The 26,087-nt window shown below is 36.7% G+C and overlaps 1 protein-coding gene across 1 annotated transcript in view; it reads left to right on the plus strand.

Annotated features, from left to right (window-relative positions):
- Window positions 1-26,087, plus strand: part of znf236 (zinc finger protein 236) — a 42,910-nt gene that overhangs the window by 11,081 nt on the left and 5,742 nt on the right. Inside the window, exons 5-27 of the mRNA XM_026228792.1 lie at window positions 1,054-1,181; window positions 1,288-1,460; window positions 4,930-5,055; window positions 5,338-5,508; window positions 6,173-6,374; window positions 6,890-7,162; window positions 8,408-8,611; window positions 9,263-9,395; window positions 9,770-10,030; window positions 10,859-11,022; window positions 11,970-12,062; window positions 12,788-12,927; window positions 13,242-13,342; window positions 14,006-14,157; window positions 14,670-14,852; window positions 15,235-15,523; window positions 17,553-17,656; window positions 18,762-19,187; window positions 20,850-20,995; window positions 21,090-21,309; window positions 22,449-22,625; window positions 24,211-24,351; window positions 25,795-25,952. Coding sequence (XP_026084577.1) covers window positions 1,054-1,181; window positions 1,288-1,460; window positions 4,930-5,055; window positions 5,338-5,508; window positions 6,173-6,374; window positions 6,890-7,162; window positions 8,408-8,611; window positions 9,263-9,395; window positions 9,770-10,030; window positions 10,859-11,022; window positions 11,970-12,062; window positions 12,788-12,927; window positions 13,242-13,342; window positions 14,006-14,157; window positions 14,670-14,852; window positions 15,235-15,523; window positions 17,553-17,656; window positions 18,762-19,187; window positions 20,850-20,995; window positions 21,090-21,309; window positions 22,449-22,625; window positions 24,211-24,351; window positions 25,795-25,952 — 4,165 coding nt within the window. The remainder of the gene's footprint in view (window positions 1-1,053; window positions 1,182-1,287; window positions 1,461-4,929; window positions 5,056-5,337; window positions 5,509-6,172; window positions 6,375-6,889; window positions 7,163-8,407; window positions 8,612-9,262; window positions 9,396-9,769; window positions 10,031-10,858; window positions 11,023-11,969; window positions 12,063-12,787; window positions 12,928-13,241; window positions 13,343-14,005; window positions 14,158-14,669; window positions 14,853-15,234; window positions 15,524-17,552; window positions 17,657-18,761; window positions 19,188-20,849; window positions 20,996-21,089; window positions 21,310-22,448; window positions 22,626-24,210; window positions 24,352-25,794; window positions 25,953-26,087) is intronic.

The raw sequence follows: 26,087 nt of genomic DNA on the forward strand, positions 1-26,087 counted from the left end.
GTCCAGAGCAGAAAACTGAGAGAATGGTGGAAGAGAGGATGAAACCACAGCAGATAGGCGAGATGGAGAGAGTGAGCGTAGGTTCCGTCGAAAGGTGACCTGCGTTGGAGTGTGTGCCACTTCAGGAGTAGGGGGTAATTTTTTTCTTTCTTTTTTGTTCTTTTTTTTTTGGGTGGAGTAACCCTTTAATGTTCAATAACCTTTAAAATAGTCTCAAGCTAAAAAATTTTGTCTGTGCCTAAGAATCACAGTGGTATTTTCTGTGAAAATTGTCAATTGAGACTGGCTCTGACTTACGGAAAGTGTGGGCAAAAATCATGATGTGTATTCCAGTGAGAAAAAAATGTAAATCTAATAATTCAAATTATGCCATATCCTAAATACACGTAAATCTTTTTAAGTGAAACTGAGATAGTAATATACCACTCATGTTGCCAACAAAAGCCCAAAATCAGAAGTATTGCTTTGTGTGAATTTTCACAATTCTGACACAAATGCAATGCAGATACATGATGTTTAGATTTTATTATTGAGATATTTAGAATTTTAAATATCTAGTCCAGTCTGTGATTCCAACTCCTGCCCTGTGAAGCGTTATGACTGGAAATCACATCAGCGACATCAGACAGTTGTGTAGTGTTAAAAGACAACAATTCAAGGATTTTAAAAGTCCTAAAGCATGTGGGTGGCTCAATGTATAAGGGATTTGGATGTAAATATAACACCCCAGTCCTATTATTTAGATTTTGCATTGTTTGTAACTTAGTTGATGACTCTCAATAACCATTTTGTGGTTATGCCATAGAGACCATGTCTGTTTGGTACATACATATTATACATTATATATATATATATATATATATATATATATATATATATATATATATATATATATATATATATATATATATATATATATATATATATATATAATATGTATTATATGCATATGAATGTATTTCTTTTTTTTTTTACTATGAGCTAAATAATCAGATCAGTTTTGATAGTATTTGAGTTCAGCTTTGTTGCTCATACTCCTCAATTCATTTTAAGGCCTGTTTTAACAAGTTCAAGAAACTATAAGAACATTGATCGGAGAGGATTCAGGAACATTTGTCACCACTGTGGGAAGACATTTAAAAAACCCAGCCAGCTTGTTAGACATATTCGCATTCATACAGGTAAACCCAAATACACATTTTTTGTATTTCAAAAGACAACACTAATATTTATATTTTCATGAACCTGTGCTGTAGACTGTTTGACGGTGTATTTTGTGTGCTACAGGTGAGAGGCCATATAAATGCAATCACTGTGGAAAGGCCTTCAATCAAAAGGTGGTGCTGCAGACACACATGGTGCGACACACAGGGGAGAAACCTCACATGTGCATGCATTGTCCTGCCTCTTTCTCCCAAAAAGGAAACCTTCATTCGCATGTTCAGCGAGTTCACTCTCAGGTAACACCCTCTGCATTACCTGTCATTTGTTCATCTGATTGTTTTTGTAACACACAAATAATTGTGTGTGATAGAGACTATTTATAATCATTTGTCATTCAAATTAACAATCAAATAATTGTTGATGTTAATGCCACAGAAAAAAAAAATGGAGAACTCCAAATATCATGTCTTCATAGTAGTGCTGCAGTGATACTTGCATTCATAAGGATGAAGTTCTTTCTACACACAACAAAATAATAAAAAATATTACATTTGTATCTTGGCATGAGCAGAACTTAAATGCAAATAATAATAATAAACATTGGAGCAGCACAACATTGATAGCAATTAGTAGTGACCCTAAAGGAGAGGAAAAAAAGGCTATTAGAACTTTTTTGTTGTAGTTGTCGTTATCTAATACCTTTGTTGTTATCCCTAGTTACCTGCTATTTTCTTCTTTAGTTCTGTCTTTCTATCACCATGATAAGTCCATTTGGAGCTTTAGTCCCACCCAGTTACAGTGCTGACTGAAAGCAGATTGCCACTCTAGGACGATGCACTCATAAATATCATACTAACCATTAAACTTTAGCAATTTAATTATTTACAGAGATTAATCAATTGGTTTGCTAGTACTGGGTATAAGATTGGAGCAATCGGCTGTAAACAAAGTGACACTTCTGATAAAGACACAATCGTATTAGAAGACAAATAAACCACCCCTTTCAATCCGATCGGAATTACATCTCAATCGAATCAGTTAAGGTATTTACATGAAGGCTTTTCTGTCCAATTGAGCCGTCAGTCTGATTACAATCACATTATTTGGTTGCATGTAAACGTAGCCGTTGATGTGTAAAGACACAAAACAATCGCTCTTTGCAAGACCTCAGGAGAGTTCTAACATTTCGGACATTGTGTGAATCAGAGGTAAAAAAGGATATAAATAGCAGTTTTTGTCTGAATGAGAGTGCAGATACACTCTTTGACAGCAGGTGGCACTTATGGAACAGCAGGAATACAGCTTTTCCTTGGTTACCACTGTAATTAAAGCTCTGCGATAAAACACATTTATATAAACCTTCAAAACAATATTTAGGATTTTCTTCCAATATTTTGTGCATTGCGAGCACTGAGCTTGCTCTGCCTGCTAAAGTAATTTCTCTCTGTGATCATCTTCAGCGTCTCTGGCTTTTATTAATGCCCATTTACAGACTTCATACTATTTTCCACACAAATAACATTTTGTAAAATGATTGCAATGAAGTGTTGTGCAAGTACAAAACAGAGATCAGCTGAAATAAAACAAAACAGAGTGGGATTTTAGTATACAGCTGGCTGGCTGGAGGTGCCACTGTCCACAGGCAGGCAAAGACTATAGAATTCTTTAATCTTAAAGGGACTTTAAGGTGGGTCAGCTGGCCTGTCACTCCATCTAGTTAGGCAACTACTGATTGAACGTAAGACAGATGTATTTGGAAGTTTTTTTTAATAAATGAATATATTTATTTGCAATCATGTCCTCCTATATGTTATGAATCCAGTCCTTGCCATTCCTCCCACTCACCACCAGAGGTATCCATCTCTGTATCCTCCCGGACTCCATTTCCCACAATCCCCACTCTAGAAACTAATTACAGAAACACCGGTTTCCCATCAGTGAACTATATAAGCTGTGCACAAACACACTCTCATTATGAAGTCTTGTTTTGCTTTTTTCAGATATTACTGAGCATTATTTCTGTGTTATCTTTGTCTTGTTCTTGCCAGTGTTTTTGATCTTAGACTGTTTTCTTATGTTTTTTGAACATTTGCTGCCTTTCCTGACCTTTGCCTGTTTTTGTGGATTACCCCTTTGTTTTGCCCTGAAAACTGTTCTTTGCTGGTGTTTGAAATGGCCTGTTTTGACTTAGCTATTTATAATAAAGCCTGCATTTGGATCCTCAGCTCCATTGTAATTGTTCCCTCGAGGACCTAATCCAGGACTTTCTAGACCTTTCCTATGCTGCCAATGATTTTTTCTGTTATGGACTGAAGGAACTGCTAAAGTCAAAACTCATTTGAGATGGTCCTCGAGGGCCACTCTGTAAATTTTTGGATTATGCACTTTTGTTTAATTCTCATTCACTGTGGGAGAAACGGTGGGGGGCAACACTGTCAAGCTCCGGCGCTTGCAGAGCTTGGCTCATCTCAAATTTTTAGTCTGGTTATCAAGCCCAGTGGCTGCTACAGCAGAGCCTCTTCACATCACAGCTGCCATTATAGAGCCTCTTCACATCACGGACTCCAGAGACTCATCTCGTCATGAAATGGCCGCCACTCCAGAGCATTGTCATGACATGGCTACCATGCAGGCGTTTTGGGTCTCTGTTATGAGTCCGTTCCTTGCCATTCTTCCTGCTCACACCCCAGAGGTCTCCATCTCCGCATCCTCCCTGACTGCACACAAACACACTATCATTGTGAAGTCTTGTTTTGCTTTTGCGGAAATTACTGAGCATTATTCCCGTGTTTTCAATCTTGTTCTTGCCTTGCTAGTGTTTTTGATCTAGCACAGTTTTCTGCTGTTTTTTGATCATTTGCTGTAGTTTATATGTTGTGATCCCAACTGGTCGGTTATTGCTGCTTGCACTGGTGGCTCAATCATCCAACTTTCACGTGTTATGAGTTCCAACCCATTTTTAGTGTCCAAATTGAACAGATTAACAAGTCTTTGAATTAAAGTCAAAGTGAACTCAGTTGAAATAATTTATCTGTTTCCCTTTGTTTTTCTCAATATTTTCAACATCTAATGCTGGGCAAACAGGACAGCATCAAGTGCAACTTGTCTAGTGCATTTTTGATAGAAAAAAAAGGCTATTATAAATAAGTGCAATATACAACTGAAAAAGAACCCCAGTTCTTATACATGACAAACCATACCCTATGAAACATATCTAACCTAATTTTGTCTTATTAATTAGAATGTGAAAAACCTTATTGTAAATGTACTATTCAAGATTAAATTGCCAGAGAAAACAGTGTTAGTATTAGATTCCATGCTTCCTGTTATTTGCACCAAGTTCTTTTTTAAAGGAAAAACAAGAGAAAAAAAGCAGGAAAGAGAGAGAAAAGAGCAAAAAGGACTTAGGACTTTGTCTCAGGGAGAATCTAAGAGACTATCCCCCCTTCCCCCTTTTTTTTCAAACCAGTAACTGTTTCATCCCTATTTATTAGAAATCTAGTTAAATGTTGTGATCACCTGTCCACGAAATTATAAAAATGTGAAAACAATCCATTACTGGTGCCTGTAGTGTTCCCACATGGAACATAAAACTGTGGTGGGTTGCCAGAGTCTAGGTAATTATTGGAAGATAGTGTTGCAATAATTACGGTGTTGGCTCATTTTAAATTGTCAAAATAATACGGTTGAATAGCTTGAAAATATTCAGAATATCACCCCATTTCTGGAGTAGGAGCTTTTGTTAATGAAAATCTCTGTTTTTAGGCAACTGATGTTCCACTCTTCCCATGTATGGACTGTAGCTGTGTCTATAAAAAGCTTGGCAGCCTCAATGCTCACATCAGCAAAATGCACATATCAGTAATGGAAGTTGAGGAGCCAGCAACACAGGTGATTTCAGTCTGTTTAAGTCTGTCTGAGATCAACTCATTTTACAGCTCTCGTGCAGTGAAGGGGATACAAAAATGAAAATGTAAATGATGAGCGCATTTGTATTTTGGGGCTGGAATATTATTATATCCCTTTTAGAAATTGTATGTGTGAAGCTGAGCTTAACTGTGCTTGACCTTGATCCAGAGGAATACAAAGATGTTAACCCAGGGTTGAACGTAGTGTAAAAAGCCTTTTGTTCACAGTCATGCTCACATAAGCAGTTTAACTGTGTGTTTTCAGAAAGGAAATGCAAGGATTGATCAGGGTGCAGTGGGGTCAGAAGGGGCCGAGGGTGTAACAGATGTGATCCAACAGCTGCTGGAGCTGTCTGACCATGTGACGGCAGACGGTGCTCAAGCACCTGCCCCTGGGCAGGCCATAGGCACAGCCATCAACCAGGACATCCTACAGGTAACCAAGATCTATTTCAGTGAAAGAGTAAAAGTAGCATGAAACCTACACAATAAGGCATTTTTAATGACTAGATAAAGCCACTACCTGGTTGAACCAGGTGCAAGATGTTGTTTGATGTCATTAGATTCCATGTGTTCCTGTACTCTGCACAATACATGCCAGACATTCACATCACATTGACCGCACCAGATTTTTTACCCTCATTTTATGTGATGGATCTTGTTTTGGATGACAGTGTGAACTTAGTAAATCTGGCATCTCTTTTCTGTGCACCTGTACAATACATTCTACTGAAATCACTGACTTCATGGAAAATTTGGCCCTGTTTTCATATCTTCCTACTCATATTTAATCAAAATATAATCTATAGTCGATTGGGGTTCGTTAAACACCCTGTGTTCATCCTTTTTGGAGCACTGTTTTTGCAGTTCAGTAGTTTAAATGCCATCAGCTTGGGTTTGTTTATAATTATAAGTATATAATTTATTAAAAGGGCTAATAATTGATAGTTAAATGAAGGCTAAAATCATGGTAGAAAATATTTTTGATATAAAATCCTGTTCAATTTGTAAGTGCACCTCAGGAAACAGTATACAAAAAATTTTAATGCAGTAAATGACTCCTTTAACATTTGCTCTAATGGAATTTGATGTTTCCACAGCAAGCTCTGGAGAACAGTGGACTGACTGAGATTCCAGTTCAGCCTGAAGCTCAGAGCAGCTCAGAAAAGCTTCAGCCAGACACAGTTGCCACGACTGCCACTTCAACAAGTGATGGACCAGTCCCCTCCAAAATACTTATTACTGACACCATTGTAAAAAAGGAGAAAAGAAGCATCATCAAAAAGCCTCCACAGATGCTAGGTATGCTTCACAGGCCAGGAACACTTTGTTTAATTATCCTCTACTAAATGGATAAAATGAGAGTTGCCACAGCTTGATCTGAAAAGTTAAAATAGGATAGTTCCCATTTAGTCCAAAATTTGATGCAAAGTTGTTTATAGGGCATTGTAAAATTTCAAAGTTTAGAGTGCACAAATAAAAAAATCAATTATTTTTTTTTAATTCAGTAGGATTTCAATGAAATAAACATTTGGATTTTAGTTTTTTAAAAGAAAGTGTTTGTTTTATTTCTCATATGTTTTTAGATAACCAGATATCAATCAGACAGTTTTTTTTGTTTTAAATAGTTACCTGTAAAAAAAAGATTCAAATGCACAGTTTAAATGTCTTAGACCTATTTAATTTGACTTACTTTGTTTTATGTTTATATTCTCTCTGATGAATAGACCTATACTGGAGGCAGTTTTCACTGATAATGTGGTCTCCATTAGTATACACAGTTATATAGCAGATATGATATTTGTGTTTGTTTCTAGGCACCATCAGGCAGGAGAATGGTGTGAGGTGGCACGGCTGTCCATACTGCTCCAAAGAGTTCAAGAAGCCCAGCGATCTGGTCCGTCATATCCGTATTCACACTCATGAGAAACCTTACAAGTGCAAGCAGTGCTTCCGTGCCTTTGCAGTCAAGAGCACCCTGACTGCCCACATGAAGATCCACACAGGCATTAAAGCTTTCGAGTGTCAGTACTGCATGAAACGGTTCTCCACATCTGGGAGCATGAAGGTCCATCAGCGTCTCCACACTGGTAAGAACATCACTCTTTCTGTTACATGCACATACTTTGTCCAAGAGGTCCTAGATCAGGGGTATCCAATCCTTCACTGTATTACAGAGTTTACCTTCACTACACTTAAGCCGTTTCTCAATACCAAGTACGCAAAATTCATACTTGGCAAGTTCGACTTGGGAGTGCGAACTCCTGAGGATGGGAGGACACAAGCCTAGTAATCCTGCGAATGGAACGGCAGCGTACTACTCTGGTTAACAATAAGATGAAATATGATATCTAAAACCACTGTCTCTTTTCATTTTCATTTAAACATATTATTAGCCACAAAAGTGCAGTTATGGAAATGCGTACATATTTTGGTTGGCCTCACTGTGTGTATACTTAACAAAACAAAATATTAAACGCAACCCTCTTTTCATTTTCATTTTAAAAATATAAACTTAATAATAGGTGGTTCAGGCGATATGTGCATATAAACTCTGATTATCTTCACTGTATGTATGTTTATAATAAAATTAAATATGATAAAGCACAACTCCGCCTCTTTTTGTTAAATGTCAGTTTTAATAAACAATAATAGCCGTTGTTATAAGAGTATAAGAGGCTCATATAATAGGAAATAAAGACAAAAGCATACAATTCAGTCAAACATATGCTACAAAGTCAGTGCTCTACAGTACTATGGTAAAGTTAAATAAATATAAAAAGTTATGAAACATAACTTTGTGCTCAGCCAAAATGATATGACCTGGAGCAAAAAAAAAGGATTCATGAGACGAAAGATTGCCTGTTAGATATAAAACAAATTATGTCTCATGTTTAACCACTACAGAGACATCACAGTCAGTGGCAAATGTCAGAAAGACTAGCCGAGGTGAGGCCGCTCTCTGTGGGATACATGAGCACCGAGTGCCTGGTGATCACCTGGAGCTCACATCTCCGATGCAAAGTTTCAAATAGATGCTGTCTTTATAAATAAACCATAGATTTGAGTTTTGAAGAACTATATTCTCACCTGAAATCCATTTCATGCACAATGACAGTAATATTTTGAAAATGATGGTGGTTTTCTCCACATTTTGATAGTCTTGAAATTTCCACAATTGCCCAAATGCAACAGTAAGGTAATGGGGGACACTTCCTCAACAGGTGCCAGATCAAGATGTGTAAACAAATGAAGGAGTAAATCTGCAGTCTTTCATTTGCAAAATATATGTTTGTATATATATTGACTCGACATGTTTATCTGCCTCTCCTTAGGTCAACGTCCGTTCCCTTGTCCTCACTGCGAGAAGTTCTTCCGTACATCAGGCCACAGGAAAACCCATGTCACTTCACACTTTAAGAGTATACACCATAAAAAACACAAATACCCTCGAAAAACTCACAAAACCAGAGTGTCCAGGAGCAATCTGCCTTTGCCTGATATACCTCTCCAGGAGCCAATCCTCATCACAGACATGGGTACGAAAGATCATCAGCAAAGTGTTTCCATGCACCTTTACAGTACAACAGGACCTGAGCTTGTTCCTCACATGTTCCTCACATTCCATAGAGTTATATTCTGTCTAAATCAGGGTCAGAAATTAACCCAGCTCAGGGGAAAAAAGCTTGAAATGTTGGAAGGCAAAAATCCCTGAAGAGAATGTCTCCGTGTTATCAAATCTTTGGCATACAGTATTTCTTAAAGTTAATATTTTCCCTCTCTGACACTGATATAAACAATGCTGTGCCTCTTTCAACTAATTTGTGACTGTATTAACACTTTTTGTTCTACATTTTTTTTATTTTTGTTTGCTACTGACAACTGAAATGGATTAATTAAAAAAAAGATGTTTTACACATTGTGATTGAATATTCACTGTTATCCATAGATAGACTGAATATTTTGAATATTCTCAGAATATTTAGATATTCTCAGAAATATATTAGATTTTCTATAATATAACACAGCTTAAATCTTTCCGCTATCCAAACAGTCCTGAAGTTAATATGGTTGTTAAAATAGCCATGTGAACCAAAAAACACTGACTGGTGACTGAAGTATCATTAATCCAATGTGAATGTTTTCATTTCATTTATTTATTAATTTTCACGTTGTCCTTCTCCCTGCAGGGCTCCTGCAGAGCCAGAACTCACGGGCCGCACTGCAGCAGTATCTGGACATCATGGAGAATGACCGTCCGTATAAGTGTGGATACTGCAGCAAAGCCTACAAGAAGTCAAGTCACCTTAAGCAGCACATCAGGTCCAAATTATGCACCGTTAGAAATAAACAGATTTAGTCCGAAAATAATGAAAGGGGAATCCTGTGGAGGACAAACAAGTGGGAATCATCAGAACTTTTGTCATATAAACCCTGTTTACCTTGAAAAAATGTGAAAAAGCAATCACGCCGATTCAGATGTTGATTCAATAACTGCTGATGGCATGCTGTTTGCACACTGGCTTGCCAAAATGTCAAAAACATGATTCTGTACATTCAGTCGCACCTCGCCAAGTACTGCTCTAGAAAGAGAGTAAATAGATGTAGTTAGTGACAACAAGATGAACTTAAAAATGAAAACCTAAAATGGTTCAGTTTAAGTGTTTTAATGACTAGTGTGTTCGTGTGTTTTGCAGGTCACATACAGGTGAGCGGCCGTATAAGTGCCTGCAGTGCAGTAAGGGCTTTGCTTCATCCGGCGTACTGAAAGCTCACATCCGCACACACTCTGGCCTCAAAGCCTTCAAGTGCCTGCTGTGTGACACCACCTTCACCACCAGCGGGAGCCTGCGACGCCACATGACTACCCACAGCGACATACGGCCCTACATGTGTCCCTACTGCCAGAAGACCTTCAAATCCTCGCCCAACTGCAGAAAGCACATGAAAACACACAGGCGAGTTGTCATGTCTGGCTCATGGTCATTAAAGGGATAGTTCACCCAAAAACGAAAAAATCAAGTTGTTTCAAACCTGTATGAATTTATCAATTTCTTCTGCTGAACACAGAAGATGGTATTTTGGAAAATGTGGTTATCCAAACAGTTGCTGGTAGCCATTGACTGTAAGAAGAAAAAAAATGCTATGGATGTCATTGGGAACCGGAAACCATTTGGTTACCCATAATCAAAAGAAAGAAATTCATACAAGTTTGGAACAACTTGAGGTAGAGTAAATGTAGAGTTTTTTGGGGGAACTATTCTTTTAATGAGCAAGCAAACACCTGAAACCTGTCCATCATGGAAAGCTGTTCTTATTGGATGGGATTGTAGGTCATTCTGAAGATATGCACATAAATATGAGCAGTAGTTTATCTGTTTTTAGCTGCAAATACAGCACAAATCACATCAACACAAACAAGCTGTGTACTGTGTGGTACGATTTAAGTTAAACTTGTCATATTTTACAAATTTGAAAAGTCATACCCAAAGCATCTTCGAATTTTTCTCTTTTAAGATTTGTGTTTTATGAACTATATTTTATCAATGGATTTCTACAAGATCCTTTTATGTTCTATGTCAGTTCATAGTGTAGTGTCATCCAATATTACTGGGCAATAAGACCAAATATTTCAGATTGATTGACATAAATGAAGACCAAATCCTCTGAGCTCCTTCCCAGCACCCTTTACATGCAATGAGTGATATAAAAAGTGTGTTATGCTGTGATATCTGTAAGGCAGCGAGTTAATAGTCATATTTTGTATTTGTTGTGTTTGTTCTCAGGTATGAGCTGGCACAACAGCTGCAACAGCAGCAGAGCTCAAATGACATGGAGCCGTCCACAGCCGTGGTTGGCACAGGGTCCCAGAGCATGCTTGAGGTGGTGGGAGACGGCCAACAGGTGACACTGCCCACTGCGCTGGCGGAAGATGCTCTGCAAGAAACAGGTGAGAGGGACACGAGACCGTTTCTCTAACAGTATCGTTTTCTGTGACACTGACACTGAGAGGCTAGTGAGACTGGAGGTCACGTTTGTTTCAGGCAATGCCTCCTCCAAAAATGAATGAGAAAATAATTCACAGTTAAAAATGTATAAGAAACAAATAATACCCTTTGGTATCTCATTTACTATTACGATTATTTGCATTGTGAAATGTGCTGATGTGTATAGATTAATCCACACTAGAATATGAATTCACATCATATCCCCTAAATATTAAAATCAACATCGACCAAAACATTTAAATAAATAAATTCATGTTTGTAGTTAATGCATTATTGCATGCAGTTGATTTTAAGATTAGAAAAAGGGGTTTATGGGTTCATGAAACTATTTGTAATAACAATTTGATGTACTGCTGAAATATAGACCCCAGACAAATGTTGATTTCTACAACAATTTCTTTACGCCTCTCGTTTGCACAAAAATAGATTCAGCATTGAATAAAATCATTCAATAAAAGAATAAAAACTGACCAAGAAATACAATGAATTTCAACTCATTTAATTATGTAAAACAATGCAAACATGTCTTATGGACTTAATATTACTATATTTAATATTAGAAGCTTAATAGCAATGTTAAGCTTACGCATACAAATCAGCACAACTTACTTTAGTTAAAAATGATGTGTGTGTGTGTCATTTGTATTATTTCACAGCTCAAAATGTTTTACTGCTAAAAAAATAAAAATAAAAAGACTTGAGAACTTGCTTGTCCTGTGTTGTGTTGTCCTGATATCCAGAACATTGAGGATTTGTCTCCTTATTTCTGAAACACCACAGCATGCCACTGGATTGTTCACATAAAATCATTACTTTATTTAAATTAAAAAATGGGATTGATGTCTAAAAAAACGATTTAATCTAATATGAAAATTGTGTTTTTCCACAGAATCGTTTGTGAGTGCGCAGCATGCTCACATGGGACAGTTTGAGGCACCCGCGCTGCCTCAGTCCACCTTTGAACAGCCGGCTATGACGCAAGGTAACATCTGTACAACCTTCTGTAAATATACTTGTTTGGGACTAAATTTGCAGGCAGCTCATTGAGTAACATTACAACGAAGATTGTTCTGCCTCCACCTTTTTGTTTTAGTCATTTATGTATGAAGACTGAAACATAACTCTACATATAAACTAAATATTAATGGATGCAGCGGTGTTTCTTCTTGCCTTAATAAAACATTAACTTCCTGAATTGTACATAGTCTCTTGCAAAAAATTGTTTTGCGTGATTGGCAGTTCACACGTTTCAGTGTTAATCATAAACTCTGGATTTGTTTGGTTTTGTTTTTCAACTTTATGTAACTGGCCACAAATGTAATGGTTTGATTAAAACAGCCACAAAAAGCTTGTGTATTATTAGACGCACTTCAATTCTTTAGACCTTTATGATGTTGACATTTAAACAGCACATCTCTGTGTGCATCGCTCTGTGTTGTGCATGGTGAATAAAATAAATCATTAGTTAGTTGTGTGCTTGTGGGGGGGGGGTCTCAGCCAAGTGATGGTGAGTTATGTGCCTAGATACTGTATTATGGTGAATCAAATACGCTGCACCAGATACATTGTGCATTTATTGATACTAATAGGAATAGTGTGCTTTAAAGATGGAGAGTGAAATTCTTAAGCACATTAAAATATATCCATGCTAAACTTATGTGAGTTAATATAATGATTAGTATAAAATATATGTGTGCTCTGTTGCAGGTTTCACCATATCTGAGGGATTTACTCAGCAGGCACATTTCTCTTCAGTACAGCAGCTTCAGGACTCGAGCACACTGGAGTCACAAGCCTTGACCGCCAGCTACCACCCTCCCAACATACTGCACGTAACACACTCCGAGGTACAAACACACCACCCCAAAAAACATAATAGTCAGAGAGCTTTTCAAGAAACCTGGCATTGATTATTATTGGCTCTGTGATGACGCACTGCTCCTCTGTTATATTGTATTGTATCGCTTTGGATAAAAGCATCTGCTAAATGTAAATGTTCCATAGTATTAGCACACCATAAATAAAATATATCTTGACGCATCCATTTACCATTGTACCACCACAGCACAGAGTCATACAGAAAACATACATGGAATTAAAGTGAGATTAAATTGTTATGTTAATTGTTTGTGTGTGTGTCTGTGCGTGTGTGTGTGTGTAGACGAGTGGTTTATTGCAGGAAGCGAGTCAAGGAGAGCTACAGCTGTCTATCCAGACGCAAGACTTCCAGGATGAGGATGAAATCAACAAGAGAGTCTATCAGTAAGTTAACATACCTTAAACATGAATATGTCTTGAATATAATGAACGTGTCTTTATACCATTTGACAAAATAAAGCCCTGTCACTAATAAATTGTCGATAAATGATAAAAAAAGCAATAAATCTGTAAAGGCAAACAACTATTTTTTTCTTATAAACTCCTAGTGTACAGTAGTTATTCTTTTGCAATTTCTGTAAATATATTTAGCTGTATTGCAATATGTAAGTATTTCTGTGCTATAAAGAAACGTGCATGAATATGAAAATGCAGTGTTCGATGCACTTGATGTTTAATAAAAAAGTTAATAAGCGGCTTACAAAAACATGATGCAGTACCCGCTCACAGTCTGACACACATCTTAAACACGCTCACATAAAGTCTGTCACAGAGCGTGAGTACTGAATTGAGTTCTTTTTCACAGTTTATTGCACTTAAATAGCCAAGCACACACCAAATGTCAGAATGACTGTCTTGTTTACTATTCACGAGAAAACATATTTTGCTAATTTTGCACAAATCCTATTATTTTCTTTGTAAACAAAGATTTGTGCTTCACTTGTCCCAATAAGCCAGAAATCCTTTTATGTGCAAAAAGTGGTTGTACTACAGTCTGCTGCATATATTTTGTTCAGTTTGTGCAGTAATTTGTGTTTTGTTTCCTAGGTGCAGTATGTGCGATAAGAGCTTTAAAAAGTCCAGTCACCTAAAGCAGCATGTGCGCTCTCACACTGGAGAGAAACCTTATCGCTGTAACCTCTGTGGGAGGAGCTTTGTGTCCGCTGGAGTGCTCAAATCACACCTGAACACACACACAGGTGACACGAACTAACAGTGAAAAATACTTCTAAAGCATTTGTTAATCTTAGTCCATGTTCATTTGAACATTTCATTCAAATCTAAAACCGTATCTCTTAATATTAATTCATGGACTTGAGCTAATGAGAATAGTTATATTTTGGTTACACTTTATTCTAAGGTGTCCTTTTTACAGTGTAATTATACATTTAAGTACTGAGTAACATTATGTACTTGCTATATGGTTAGGGTTAGGATTAGGGTTTGTCTTAGGGTTACTTGCATGTTATTATAATACTAAGTATGTGTAACAAGGACACCTTAAAATAAAGTCACCTTTTTCTTTTTTTCTTTTTTTTTTTTACTGAAACATGAATAAATACTGTAACAAACGTACTGGTCATTGTTAGTTAATGTTAGTTAATGGGACCTTATTGTAAAGTGTTACCAAAAAACTATTTCATCATACATTCTGAAACCCTGGCCTGGTCATATAAATGTTGCCTCTGTGGCTGTTCTTCTGCTTTCTCAGGAGTGAAGGCTTATAAGTGTAACATTTGTGACACCTGCTTCACCACTAACGGCAGTCTGAACCGACACATGGTCATCCACTTGAACACAAAGCCCTTCAAGTGCACAGTCTGCGATGAAAGCTTCCGCACCGTCATGCTGCGCAGGAAACACTTGAAACTCCTGCATGCTGTCGGTCCCAAAGGTACTGACAAACTGAAGCAACAATTTCTGAATAAACTATCAATTTCTGCTGTTATGAAAGCGCTTGTGACAGTGCAGATATCGAGTTGCAATGAATTTGTGCATGCAACAGACGCACCCAACAAAGAGACACATCCCTTTTAAACAGTGCTTAAATCATAGGGATTAAATCAGAATAGAACATTTCTAAATTTGCATGTGAAAACCTTGCAAGTGAACCTCAGAGTTCAAGTCATAACCCCTTCATATAATTTTTACAGTCATTTTTGGGTTTATGGTTGCATTGCAAGTTGTACAATTAAATGGAACTTTACACAGCCAGGTTAGTAATGTGAAATCATCTTAAAACGTTGCTGGTGTTAACATATAGTTGATGTCCATAGTTCTGGAAACTGATGAAGGTGAGGAGGATGATGAGTCCGACCGCTCAGGGATGAAAAGAAACCGCAGTGGTATCATCACATTAACTGAAGAGCAGACAGCAGAGCTGGCGAAGAGAGACCCCGGGGATGAAGCATCTCTTTCAGAGAAGGTTCTTGCTCAGACAGCTGCTGAACGAGATCGAATCAGCGAAGTCAAAGACAAATGTGTTGAGCTCAACATAGAGCCAAAGTTTGCAAACCGTTGCCAATTCTGCCCAAAGAGCTTCAAGAAGCCCAGTGACCTAGTGAGGTAATCATCTTATATGTTACATGTTATCGTTTAAGCTAATATTAATTGTGAGATGTCTTAGACATTGATGCATAGAATATAAAAAAAATAAAACAAATTTTGTGTTTTGTCTTGTCAACTGTGTTATCAGCTGATCTAAACTGCTTATATGGTTGGTTTAGAAATTCTCATGGTTATGATGTCACACATTACTCATAACCATGATGTTACAGAATAAACCGAAAGGTTGGTGCATCTGTGGCAGTGACTGGCTTCTAGGATGTGGCTTGGACATGTGTGAAATGAAAACATGTCAAACCGATGAACACAAAAAACGTTTAATGTAGAGTTTAACTAATAGCCTGTAAAAGTGTGGGAACAAAAAGTTTCATTGGAACTGAATGGGGATTACTGATAAAATGTGTTTGACTTATGTTTTTCATTAGTGAAAGGGAGAATTATGTTTTGTTTTGTGCTCAAGTTGCTTTGAGAAGAGATCTGCTCAATAGGGGTGGGACAAAATATAGATAGGGCGATATATCATTGTCCTTCTCCATGCAATGCGAAAATCGATATGCTGGAGCCAAAAATCTATATTTAATTAATGTAATAAGGAGCTAAATAGTTTTCCTTGCTTCCAGCATCACTACCTCATGGCTCCCCGAGGTGGCGCTCAACACGTGAATGAGGGAAATGTGAACATAAGTTAACTAGCCTAAGAAAAAGAGGTTTTTAATGGGATGGTGGACTGCAAAGTCTGGACCCACTTCGGCTTTTGTGCCATTGGTGAAATAAACAAAATCTACAGAGAATACGCAATTTGCAAGAACTTCATTATTATGTGTGTTGCCAGTTAAATATTTAATTTGCGTGCTGTTCTGCCATGCGCTTTTTCTGAGCACGTACACCTAAAGCGCACACTAAAAAGCCTGTTAAACATCGCCTGATTACTAGTTATCTTTCACGTCTGATTGTCAAAAACACACAAGGTTTACACATGAAGTTGGTTATGTCTAAAGAGAAAGTAAACGGTTGAGGGAAAAACATGCCTGTATATTAAATGCGTGCAGCTCTTAACGCGACAGCAGACTCATTTTACTAAACATGCTGCAGTTTGTCATTAAAGGAATAGTTCACCCAAACACTTTAAATTCTGTCATTATTTTACTCTCATGTTGTCCCAAACTTTAAATTATTTCTTGTACAGAACACAAAAGATATTTTGGAAAATGTGGAAAAACCAAACAGTTGCTGGTCCCTATTAACTTTAAATGTTAAAAAATACTATGGTAGTCACTGAGGACCAGCAACTGTTTGGTTACCCACTTTCTTCAAAATAACAGGTATGTTCAGCGGATGAAATAAACTCATTCAGGTCTTAAAATAACTTGAGAGTGGGTAAATGACAGAACTGCTTTCTGATTGCTAAATGAATAAATGTGTGAGAGATAAAGGCCAATGAAAGTAACAGGAAATAAACGTCAGCCAATGCATTCACAGTAACCATATCACATATGGTATCTACAATGTCTGTGCATTGTAAGTAGTTGTAATTTATCTATGAATAATTGGACTTTGTTTTGTTTTATTTTGTTTTTTTATAATTTATACATGAGTTTATTTTTATGCTTTGAATCAGTGGTTAAGATTTCTAGAATGAGATAAGTGGCTTCCAATTTGTGGTACGTGAGGATTGCAAATCGAACATACAGATTGCAAGATTTTTGGTGCAGTTTTATGAATCTGTTAGTATGGAAACTCTGATTTGCTAAAATGAGGTAGCGGTTTAAAAATCGGTCAGTATGGTTTATAAACGCAGTACAGAACAGAATAGTGATAGCTTTTTTACCTGCATCTAAAGAGCAAGGATCGACAATTCTGGACAATGACATGAGATGTTTAAGAGAAATGAAGGCGATATATGAGACTGGAGCAGCTATTTATGAATAGGGTCATAATTGCCAACCATTATTCACATCATCAGGGATTCAACTCATGGGAAAGAACTTAGCATTGCTTGCCTGAGTGTACGTTTTCTTTCATTTTTCAGACACATCCGGATACATACAGGCGAGAAACCATACAAGTGTGATGAGTGTGGGAAGTCTTTCACAGTAAAATCCACACTGGACTGCCATATTAAGACGCACTCAGGTGAGATGTATATAGGAATATAGTTCTGTGTAAATCATGTGTTTGTGTTTATATTTTGTAGTGGAGTCAATTATTACTACTATTTGGTGTTGGGTGTTTTGTACAAATCACTAACCCTAAGTTTTAAACTCCAGCATTTAACTTGTCCCATACTGGTTGTTTTACATAAATAATACACTGAAAAAAAAAAAATGGTGTACGAGTTGGAAACAGTTCACTTTCAGATAAATGGCACAAATAATTACAAAGTAAACTGAATAGTATTTTCTGGTTTTTATTTTTTATTTTTTATTTACTTTATCAACTTAAAGTCATTTTTTACATATGTGATTACTTTCCTTAGTGTATTTTTACCTGGTGGATGATAAAACTGCACAAAAAAAACTTAAAAGACTTCAAATGAGGGAAGATACTACCTAGTCCTTTTTTATATATATATAAAATGCTGGGAAGGTTTTTTGTTTTTGTTTGTTTGTTAGTTTTTTGCCCACTTTGAATACCATGCATTTTACCAAAAGTCAACACTATGAACCCCCCCCCAAAAGATTCATGTAAAAAGAGAAACCCTCTATTGTAGCTTATCAGAGACTAAAAATATATCAATTATATGAAATTCCTCTTATATTGTTAGGGATATATTTTATTGAAATTTTACTTACATTTTTATTAGAAATACGTGTACTTTTATTATAAAATTATTGGCACTGAAACAGTTTTTTTGTTCTAGGAATACTTTAAATGACTTTGCAAACTGAGGTGCAAATAGCTTCATATAAGAAATAATTAAAGACGGACCATTGTTTTATTAGAAAATAATGCACAGCCTAAGTGGTGATGTGCCTTGAAATCCAGAAAACTAACAACCAAAAACATAATTTCAACATTTTGACAGAGAAACTCAAAAACATTCTGTTCTACTTGGATGATTTCATAAGTTCTCATGTATTTCATATTTTGCTACAATAATGTGTGTGTGTGTGTGTGTGTGTGTGTGTGTGTGTGTGTGTGTGTGTTGTGTTTTGATCTGACTCATTGATGTTTAAAGCCACCAACATCCTTCTTGTATTGAAGGCTCTAAAAGGTTCATGTGCATGTTTCTGTGCAGGGCAGAAGCTGTTCAACTGTCACATGTGCAACACATCCTTCTCCACGAAGGGCAGTCTCAAGGTCCATATGCGTTTACACACTGGCTCCAAACCCTTTAAGTGCCCTCACTGTGATCTCCGCTTCCGGACATCTGGTCACCGCAAGACCCACATCCAGGGTCACATCCGGCCCTCGGACCGGAAGGCCAAGCGGAGCTCCAGCACTGAGCCACAAAGCTCAGGAAGACGAGAAGTCCAAAGTGTTTCTCAGACTCAGCATCCCTCCTCAGCTGTGGACACTCAGCCTTCTGTAGGACTATTACAGACTGCCACAACAGATCCTAGCATCTACATCCCAGGAAACTCAGTGCTCGCAGGCCAATATGACCCCAGTCTGCTGCAGCAAGGGCTGGTAGGGCAAGCTATACTGCCTGCTACTGTGTCAGGTAATGACAAACTGTACAAACATCATATGTTCATTCACACCGCTAGCCAAAATCAAGTCAAATGTATTTCTTATTAGTTTATAACAAGGTTGTTGTAAATCAACCTACCCTGACATATCACTTACATCATAACATCATCATCAAACCTATGTCATTTAGTACATCATATAACCATTTCTGTCTCACATAATGTGTGAATGAACAGCTCCAGATTCAGAACTGGGCTCAAACAATGCATCGAGAGACATAAGCACTGCATCACAATTGAATTTGAAGATTTATTATTACCATGCATTTGGAAAATCATGTTGTGGTGCATCTTTTCAAATGTCTCTGTTATTAGTTACAACCAGTCATGGAGTACTCAACAAAGTGGTTCATTCAGTTATTTTAGCTATATTAAATAAAGGAGACATCCAAAATGTGTAGTGTTTTAGGGGCGACAGGAAAGGTTTGAAATCCTTCTTTTAGACCCATGATAGGACTTAAGTCTTATGTCAGTAAACATTATTTATTTGAAAAATATTTTTATAAACTTTAATTCATTTCTTTTAGGGTTAAAAATGATGAAAATGCTAAATGCAGCCTTAATGATCTTCAAATAGGTGTAACAGTGAGGCTAGTTGTTATTCTAAAAGCTCAAGCCTTAATGGTATATTTCACCCAAAAATTACAATTCTAGCATCATTCATCTTAAAGGGATAGTTCACAGAAAAATTAAAATGATGTCATTAATAACTCCCCCTCATGTCGTTTCAAACCCATGAGACCTCCGTTTATCTTCAGAACACAGTTTAAGATATTTTAGATTTAGTCCGAGAGCTCTCAGTCCCTCCATTGAAACTGTGTGTACGGTAAACTGTCCATGTCCAGAAAGGTAAGAAAAACATCATAAAAGTAGTCCATGTGACATCAGAGGGTCAGTTAGAATATTTTGAAGCATCGAAAATACATTTTGGTCCAAAAATAGCAAAAACTACGACTTTATGCAGCATTGTCTTCTCTTCCGTGTCTGTGTGAGAGAGAGTTCAAAACAAAGCAGTCTGGATATCTGGTTCGCGAAAGAATCATTCAGTTCACCAAATCGAACTGAATCGTTTGAAACGGTTTGCGTCTCCAATACGCATTAATCCACAAATGACATAAGATGTTAACTTTTTAAATTTGGCTGACATTCCCTCTGAGTTCAAACAAACCAATATCCCGGAGTAATTAATTTACTCAAACAGTACACTGACTGAACTGCTGTAAAGAGAGAACTGAAGATGAACTCGTTTGTTATCTGGCTCGGCTCAGTGTTCATCTTCAGGACACAAGGACACAAATAAAGATATTTTTAGTATAATCTCATTGTCTTTGTCCATCCATTTAAAGACTTTGATTCGATCAATGAAAATGATGAGATAATTGAAAAAATAATCTTTGTTTGTGTTCCAAAGATGAATGAAGGTCTTGTAGGTTTGGATGAACTAAGTTTTCTCTCCATCTCTCTCTCCCTCTCTCTCTCTCTCTCTCTCTCTCTCTCTCTCTCTCTCTCTCTCTCTCTCTCTCTCTGTCTCTCTCTCTCTCTCTCTCTCTCTCTCTCTCTCTCTCTCTCTCTCTCTCTGTCTCTCTCTCTCTCTCTCTCTCTCTCTCTCTCTCTCTCTGCCCATCCTGGCCCAGCTGGTGGGGACCTGACTGTGTCTTTGTCAGAGGGTCTCGCTACACTTGAAGGCATTCATTTGCAGCTCACACCTACAAACCTGGTGTGTCCAAATGTGCAGATCTCTGGGATAGACCCCAGCAACATCAACAACATCACTTTGCAGGTAACAGAGACTCAGATTAGTTACTTTTAGTTAGTTAGTTAGTTAGTTAGTGACGAGCCCGATGATGCAGCAATGTGTGTTTGTCTCTGTTTAGATCGACCCTAGTATTCTGCAGCACGGCAGTTTGCTGTCTCACTCTCTGACGACTGACTCCGGTCTGACGCCGCACACAACAGCTCACCTCATGACTGCTGGAGATGCGTCGGTTCCTGCTAATGTAGTCCTTCACCCTCTGAGCGGCCTCTCGCTGCAGCCTCCACCTGCCTCGGCCAGCGTCACCATCAGTAACCTGACAAACGAGCAGGAGAATGCCAGTGTGTCTCTTCTTTTGTTTTTGTTTTCATTGTCCCTTCTCTTTTACATGAGGTTTCTCTCTCAGCCATGCCCAGGTCATATTTCACATACAAAAAAAATTATTTATTTATCCTTAAGGAAATTATGCCTATTTTAGTGTTTTAATGATATTATTAAAGTAAATGAAATATGTTAATTATTAGTTTACATCTCATTGTAATAAATAAGAAAAAAATTCAACATTAACTATATTTGGGAATTCTCAAACAATCAAAAGGACACTTTACAGTAAAATAACTTAAAACTCATCATGTGGCCAATGCAAGGCAAGCCAATGTTTCATAACCCATGAGTTTAATGCGGGTTGACATAACTGAGATGGTGACAGATATTTTCAACTTTCATTTCCCTCTTGTATTTTTTTTATAGCATTATGAATTTACATTCATGTGCATATCTTTATTTTCACAAAACAAAAAAGTTGGTTTTAAAGGGTTCACCTAAAAATGAGGCTTATTTTGGGTGCTAAAGCAGCAACCTGAGAGCTGACTCTGACTCTACAACTTAAATGCTGATAAATGTTAAACATCAATTGTTAAATGTGACCCTGGACCACAAAACCAGTCATAAGGGTCAATGTTTTTCAATTGAGATTTATACATCATCTGAAAGCTGAAGAAATAACTTTCCATTGATGTATGGTTTGTAAGGAGGACAATATTTGGTCGAGATTCAACTATTTTAATATCTGGAATGTGAGGGTGCAAAAACATCAAAATACTGAGAAAATCGCCTTTAAAGTTGTCCAAATGAAGTTCTTAGCAATGGATATTACTAATCAAAAATGATTTTTAAAATATATATTTACAGTTATTATATTACTATCAGTTATTATTATTATTGTTGTCAGTTGTTAATATTTCCAAAATATCTTCGTGGAACATGATCTTAACTTAATATCCTAATTTTTGGCATAAAATAAAAATCAATCATTTTGACCCATACAATGTATTTTTGACTATTGCTACAAATATACCTCTCCGGGCTTAAGGTTTTGTGCTCCAGAGTCACAAACCAGGGTCATTTTGTTGAAGGGAATATTTTGAGTTCTTTGTCCAGATGTAACCTGAGTCCTGTATTAATATGTTTGTCTTGTCAGGTTCTCAGGAGCTGTCGCAGGTGTCTAATGCTGCAGGTCTTGTAAGCGGTGGCAACAGTGCTCCAGAAATCACTCTGACTATTAATAATTCCAGTCTGACACAAGCTTTAGTACAGACCAGTGCTGCTAGGTCCACACCTGCCACCAGTACACGGGAGATCACACTCACTATAGCAGGTACAAACACACACACACACAACACACACTGCTTAACTTTCTGTTGATTCTACTGCTCAGGTTAAACAAACCCCAAAGGTGACATCATTTTTTCCACTTGCAATTTTGATGCAGTTGTGTGCTAAATCATAAATGAGTTGTTTTTTAGGAAGATACTTTTTGAAGTTGTAAAAATGCTCCAAAGATGACGACAGTTTTTTATGGAGTTGACCTCTCGGTCAAAATTATTGCATTCTCGGCATAGATTTATACAGTAAATCTATAGATTTAGAAAAATACAGTAAAAACACAAATATTGTTACAAAAAAAATTAATATAAAATTACAAAATGATGTAATTTATTACTGCGATCTAAAGCTGTATTTTCAGCATCATTACTCCAGTCTTCAGTGTGACATGATCTTCAGAAATCATTCTAATATGCTGACATTCAAAAGTGACGGTCGAGACATTTACAATGATACAAAAAAATTCCATTTCAAATAAATGCTGTTCTTTTGAACTTTGTATTCATTACAAATTTCTGAAAAAGGATGATTTCCACAAAAAATAGTAAGCAGGAAAGACCATAATAAAAACCATTATTAATAATTGAGGATCAATAATAATGGTTGATAGTAATTGAGCACCAAATAAGCATAATAGAATAATTTCTGAAAGAGTAATGGTTGCTGTTTTGCCATCACGTGAATAAGTTACATTTATAATATATATGTTATAATGTTTATCTTTTAATCATTATTGACTACTTAAATTTGTTCATTTAATTTCATGTAACAATTTGAATGTAAACCTTTATGTTGCAAAACATGAAATAAACTATATTCAAGGTCAGGTCCTGGCACTGAAAAATTATATATATATATATATATATATATATATATATATATATATATATATATATATATATATATATAGTAATACCATTTATAGGGAATAATATTAATTAAAATAACATTACATATGTATAAACATATCAGATAATACCAGTATATAAAAGACTTCTCTAGAAATATAACAGGTGATGGAGATGCTGAAAGAGTCTGTTTGTATCCCTCTTCACCCTCGCTTAGCTTAAGAGACATCTTCACTGCTGCTTCTCATTATTTCGACGTGTTTTATTATGATTTTGGGATGCCAGTTGTGTGCCAAATTAACACATTTAATTAGCCTTCCCCCAGCAGACCAAGTTTAGAAATATGCAAGAATATGTTCGTAGTGCATACACACGAGACAAGAGAGAAAGAAATATCAGAGAAACAGATTTCTTCTCGTTCATCTGTGTGGATTAATTAATTGATGTAAACTACAAGCTATCGTGAAAGTTTGCTGGACTTTCTCTGCATTCTGAAATTTGCAGTAATTATTCAAATAGTGTCCAGTTAAGATCAAACTCAAATACGGATTCTGTTCAAACTAACTTCATTTGATTGTTTGTTTCTCAAGTTGGGATTCTAAAGGCCCTGATATACTTTGGGTGGAATTCTAAGGAGTAAAAAGAATATTGCTCCATTTTTTCTTCTGGTGTTTTTGAATAGCCAAACACTAATCTGTTCATTTATCTGTTCTCTGACTGTGTTTGAAGGTCAGGACCTGTTACCCCAGCACTGTCCCACCTCTACTTCAAATATGAACACTGAGATCAGACTGGCTCCAGGCAGCAACAGTCTGACGCTAAGCAATGAGCAGCTACTTCCTCAGAGTCCTCCTTCCTCAGCTATGACTGGTGAGAGCTGAATAATAATAATAAAAAAAGAATAGTTTTGAGGATCTGACATCATGTAGACTCCAGTCCGAATCGTGGTCTGGCAAAAACCATCCATTCATGTTTTTAGACCTTCATAACTGGACCTCAAGCTATTTTAGTGGAAGACCCCTGATGTAGAGTAATGTGTTTGTGGACGTTTACTGTTTATGGTACAGAAGAGCTAAAGGTTGCAAAAGGTGCATTTGATTTGATTTTTCTCTAAACCACTAGATGGCAGAAAAAGTCATTTCAGCACTTTTCTAAAATTTTATGTTTTTGACTTTGAATGTAGAAATGCACAATTTGTCATTATAGTAAATAGGTGACTGAGTTTTCCATTTGTTGACGTGACATAGATAGATTAAAAGAGTCAATTTCATTTATTAAGGTGGGTGTCTATCCTAGAGATGATCACGTTATTAATAATGTGACCATTTAAGCATATTATTTTCCTCATATCATAAAATATAGGTATCATTACTATTCTAAAGCCAAATTAAATCATTTGGGGACGTCATTTTTGGCCCTGGACCACAAAACCAGCCTTAAGTGTCAATTTTTTCGAAATTGAGATTTATAGATTATCTGAAAGATGAATAAATAAGCTTTCCATTGACGTATGGTTTATTAGGATCAGATATTTGACCGAGATACAACTATTTGTAAATCTGGATTCTGAGGGTGCAAAAAAAATCGAAATACTGAGAAAATCGACTTTAAAGTTGTCCAAATGAATTCTTAGCAATGCATATTACTAATCAAAAATTACGTTTTGATATATTTACTGTAGGGAATTTACTAAATAACATGATCTTTACTTAATATCCTAATGATTTTTGAAAAAAGACCCACAATGTTTTTTTGGCTATTGCAAATAATTTACCCCAGTGACTTAAGGTTTTGTGCTCCAGGGTCACATTGAATCAGTGTAAGAACCTTTCAGAATCTGTATTTTAATTACATTCATTTAAAATAATGGTTGAACAAATTATTTTTTTTAATTTTTCTAAACAGAATAAAGGACAAACTGTGCTAAGGTGGTTATTTTGAACAAGTATTAATTCAGAAATTATAAATAAAAAAAGACTGATAGACACTACTGAGGGTATTTTGCCATATGCTGGTGAGTTTTTACCCCAAGTGGGAAGTTAAAGGCCTCCCTCACCCCTTAAATACATTTGTTAAACAAATCAGACAGCTTTTTATTTCTTTTCTGTCACAGTTAAATAAAAGATGTAGATGTTTTCTTCAATCATACACTATGAAAGTGGTAAAAGCAAGATTTTCTCCACCATGACATGAGTTGAGCTGAAAACTGTCCAAAGGAGAAACCTGGGTGAACTGAATTGAGGACAGTTCTCAGTTATGATGTTTATAATGTTGATCCTATTGTTTGGTTGTGTCTCTTAATCTCCCCATCAGTCAATGCACTGGCACCCATCACCTCCCTGTCCCAGACAAGCATGTCCGCTCAGAGCCTGGTAATGTCGACAGCGAGCATGGTCAGCGATGGCAGCGTGACTCTGACTCTAGCGGACACACAGATACTGGATACGGTTTCTCTCAACCTGAACACACAGGTAAATGCACACGACTGATAAAAGCTTTTAACAGATTATCAAGAGCACTTGCCATGTTATTATTCTCCATCAGAGAATTAACTCAGTCATATTTTTGGAATCCCTGCTCAGTTGCGATGAATCGTCAACATTTTC

The sequence above is a fragment of the Carassius auratus genome, chromosome 41, assembly GCF_003368295.1.
Source record: "Carassius auratus strain Wakin chromosome 41, ASM336829v1, whole genome shotgun sequence".
Classification (NCBI taxonomy): Eukaryota; Metazoa; Chordata; class Actinopteri; order Cypriniformes; family Cyprinidae; genus Carassius; species Carassius auratus.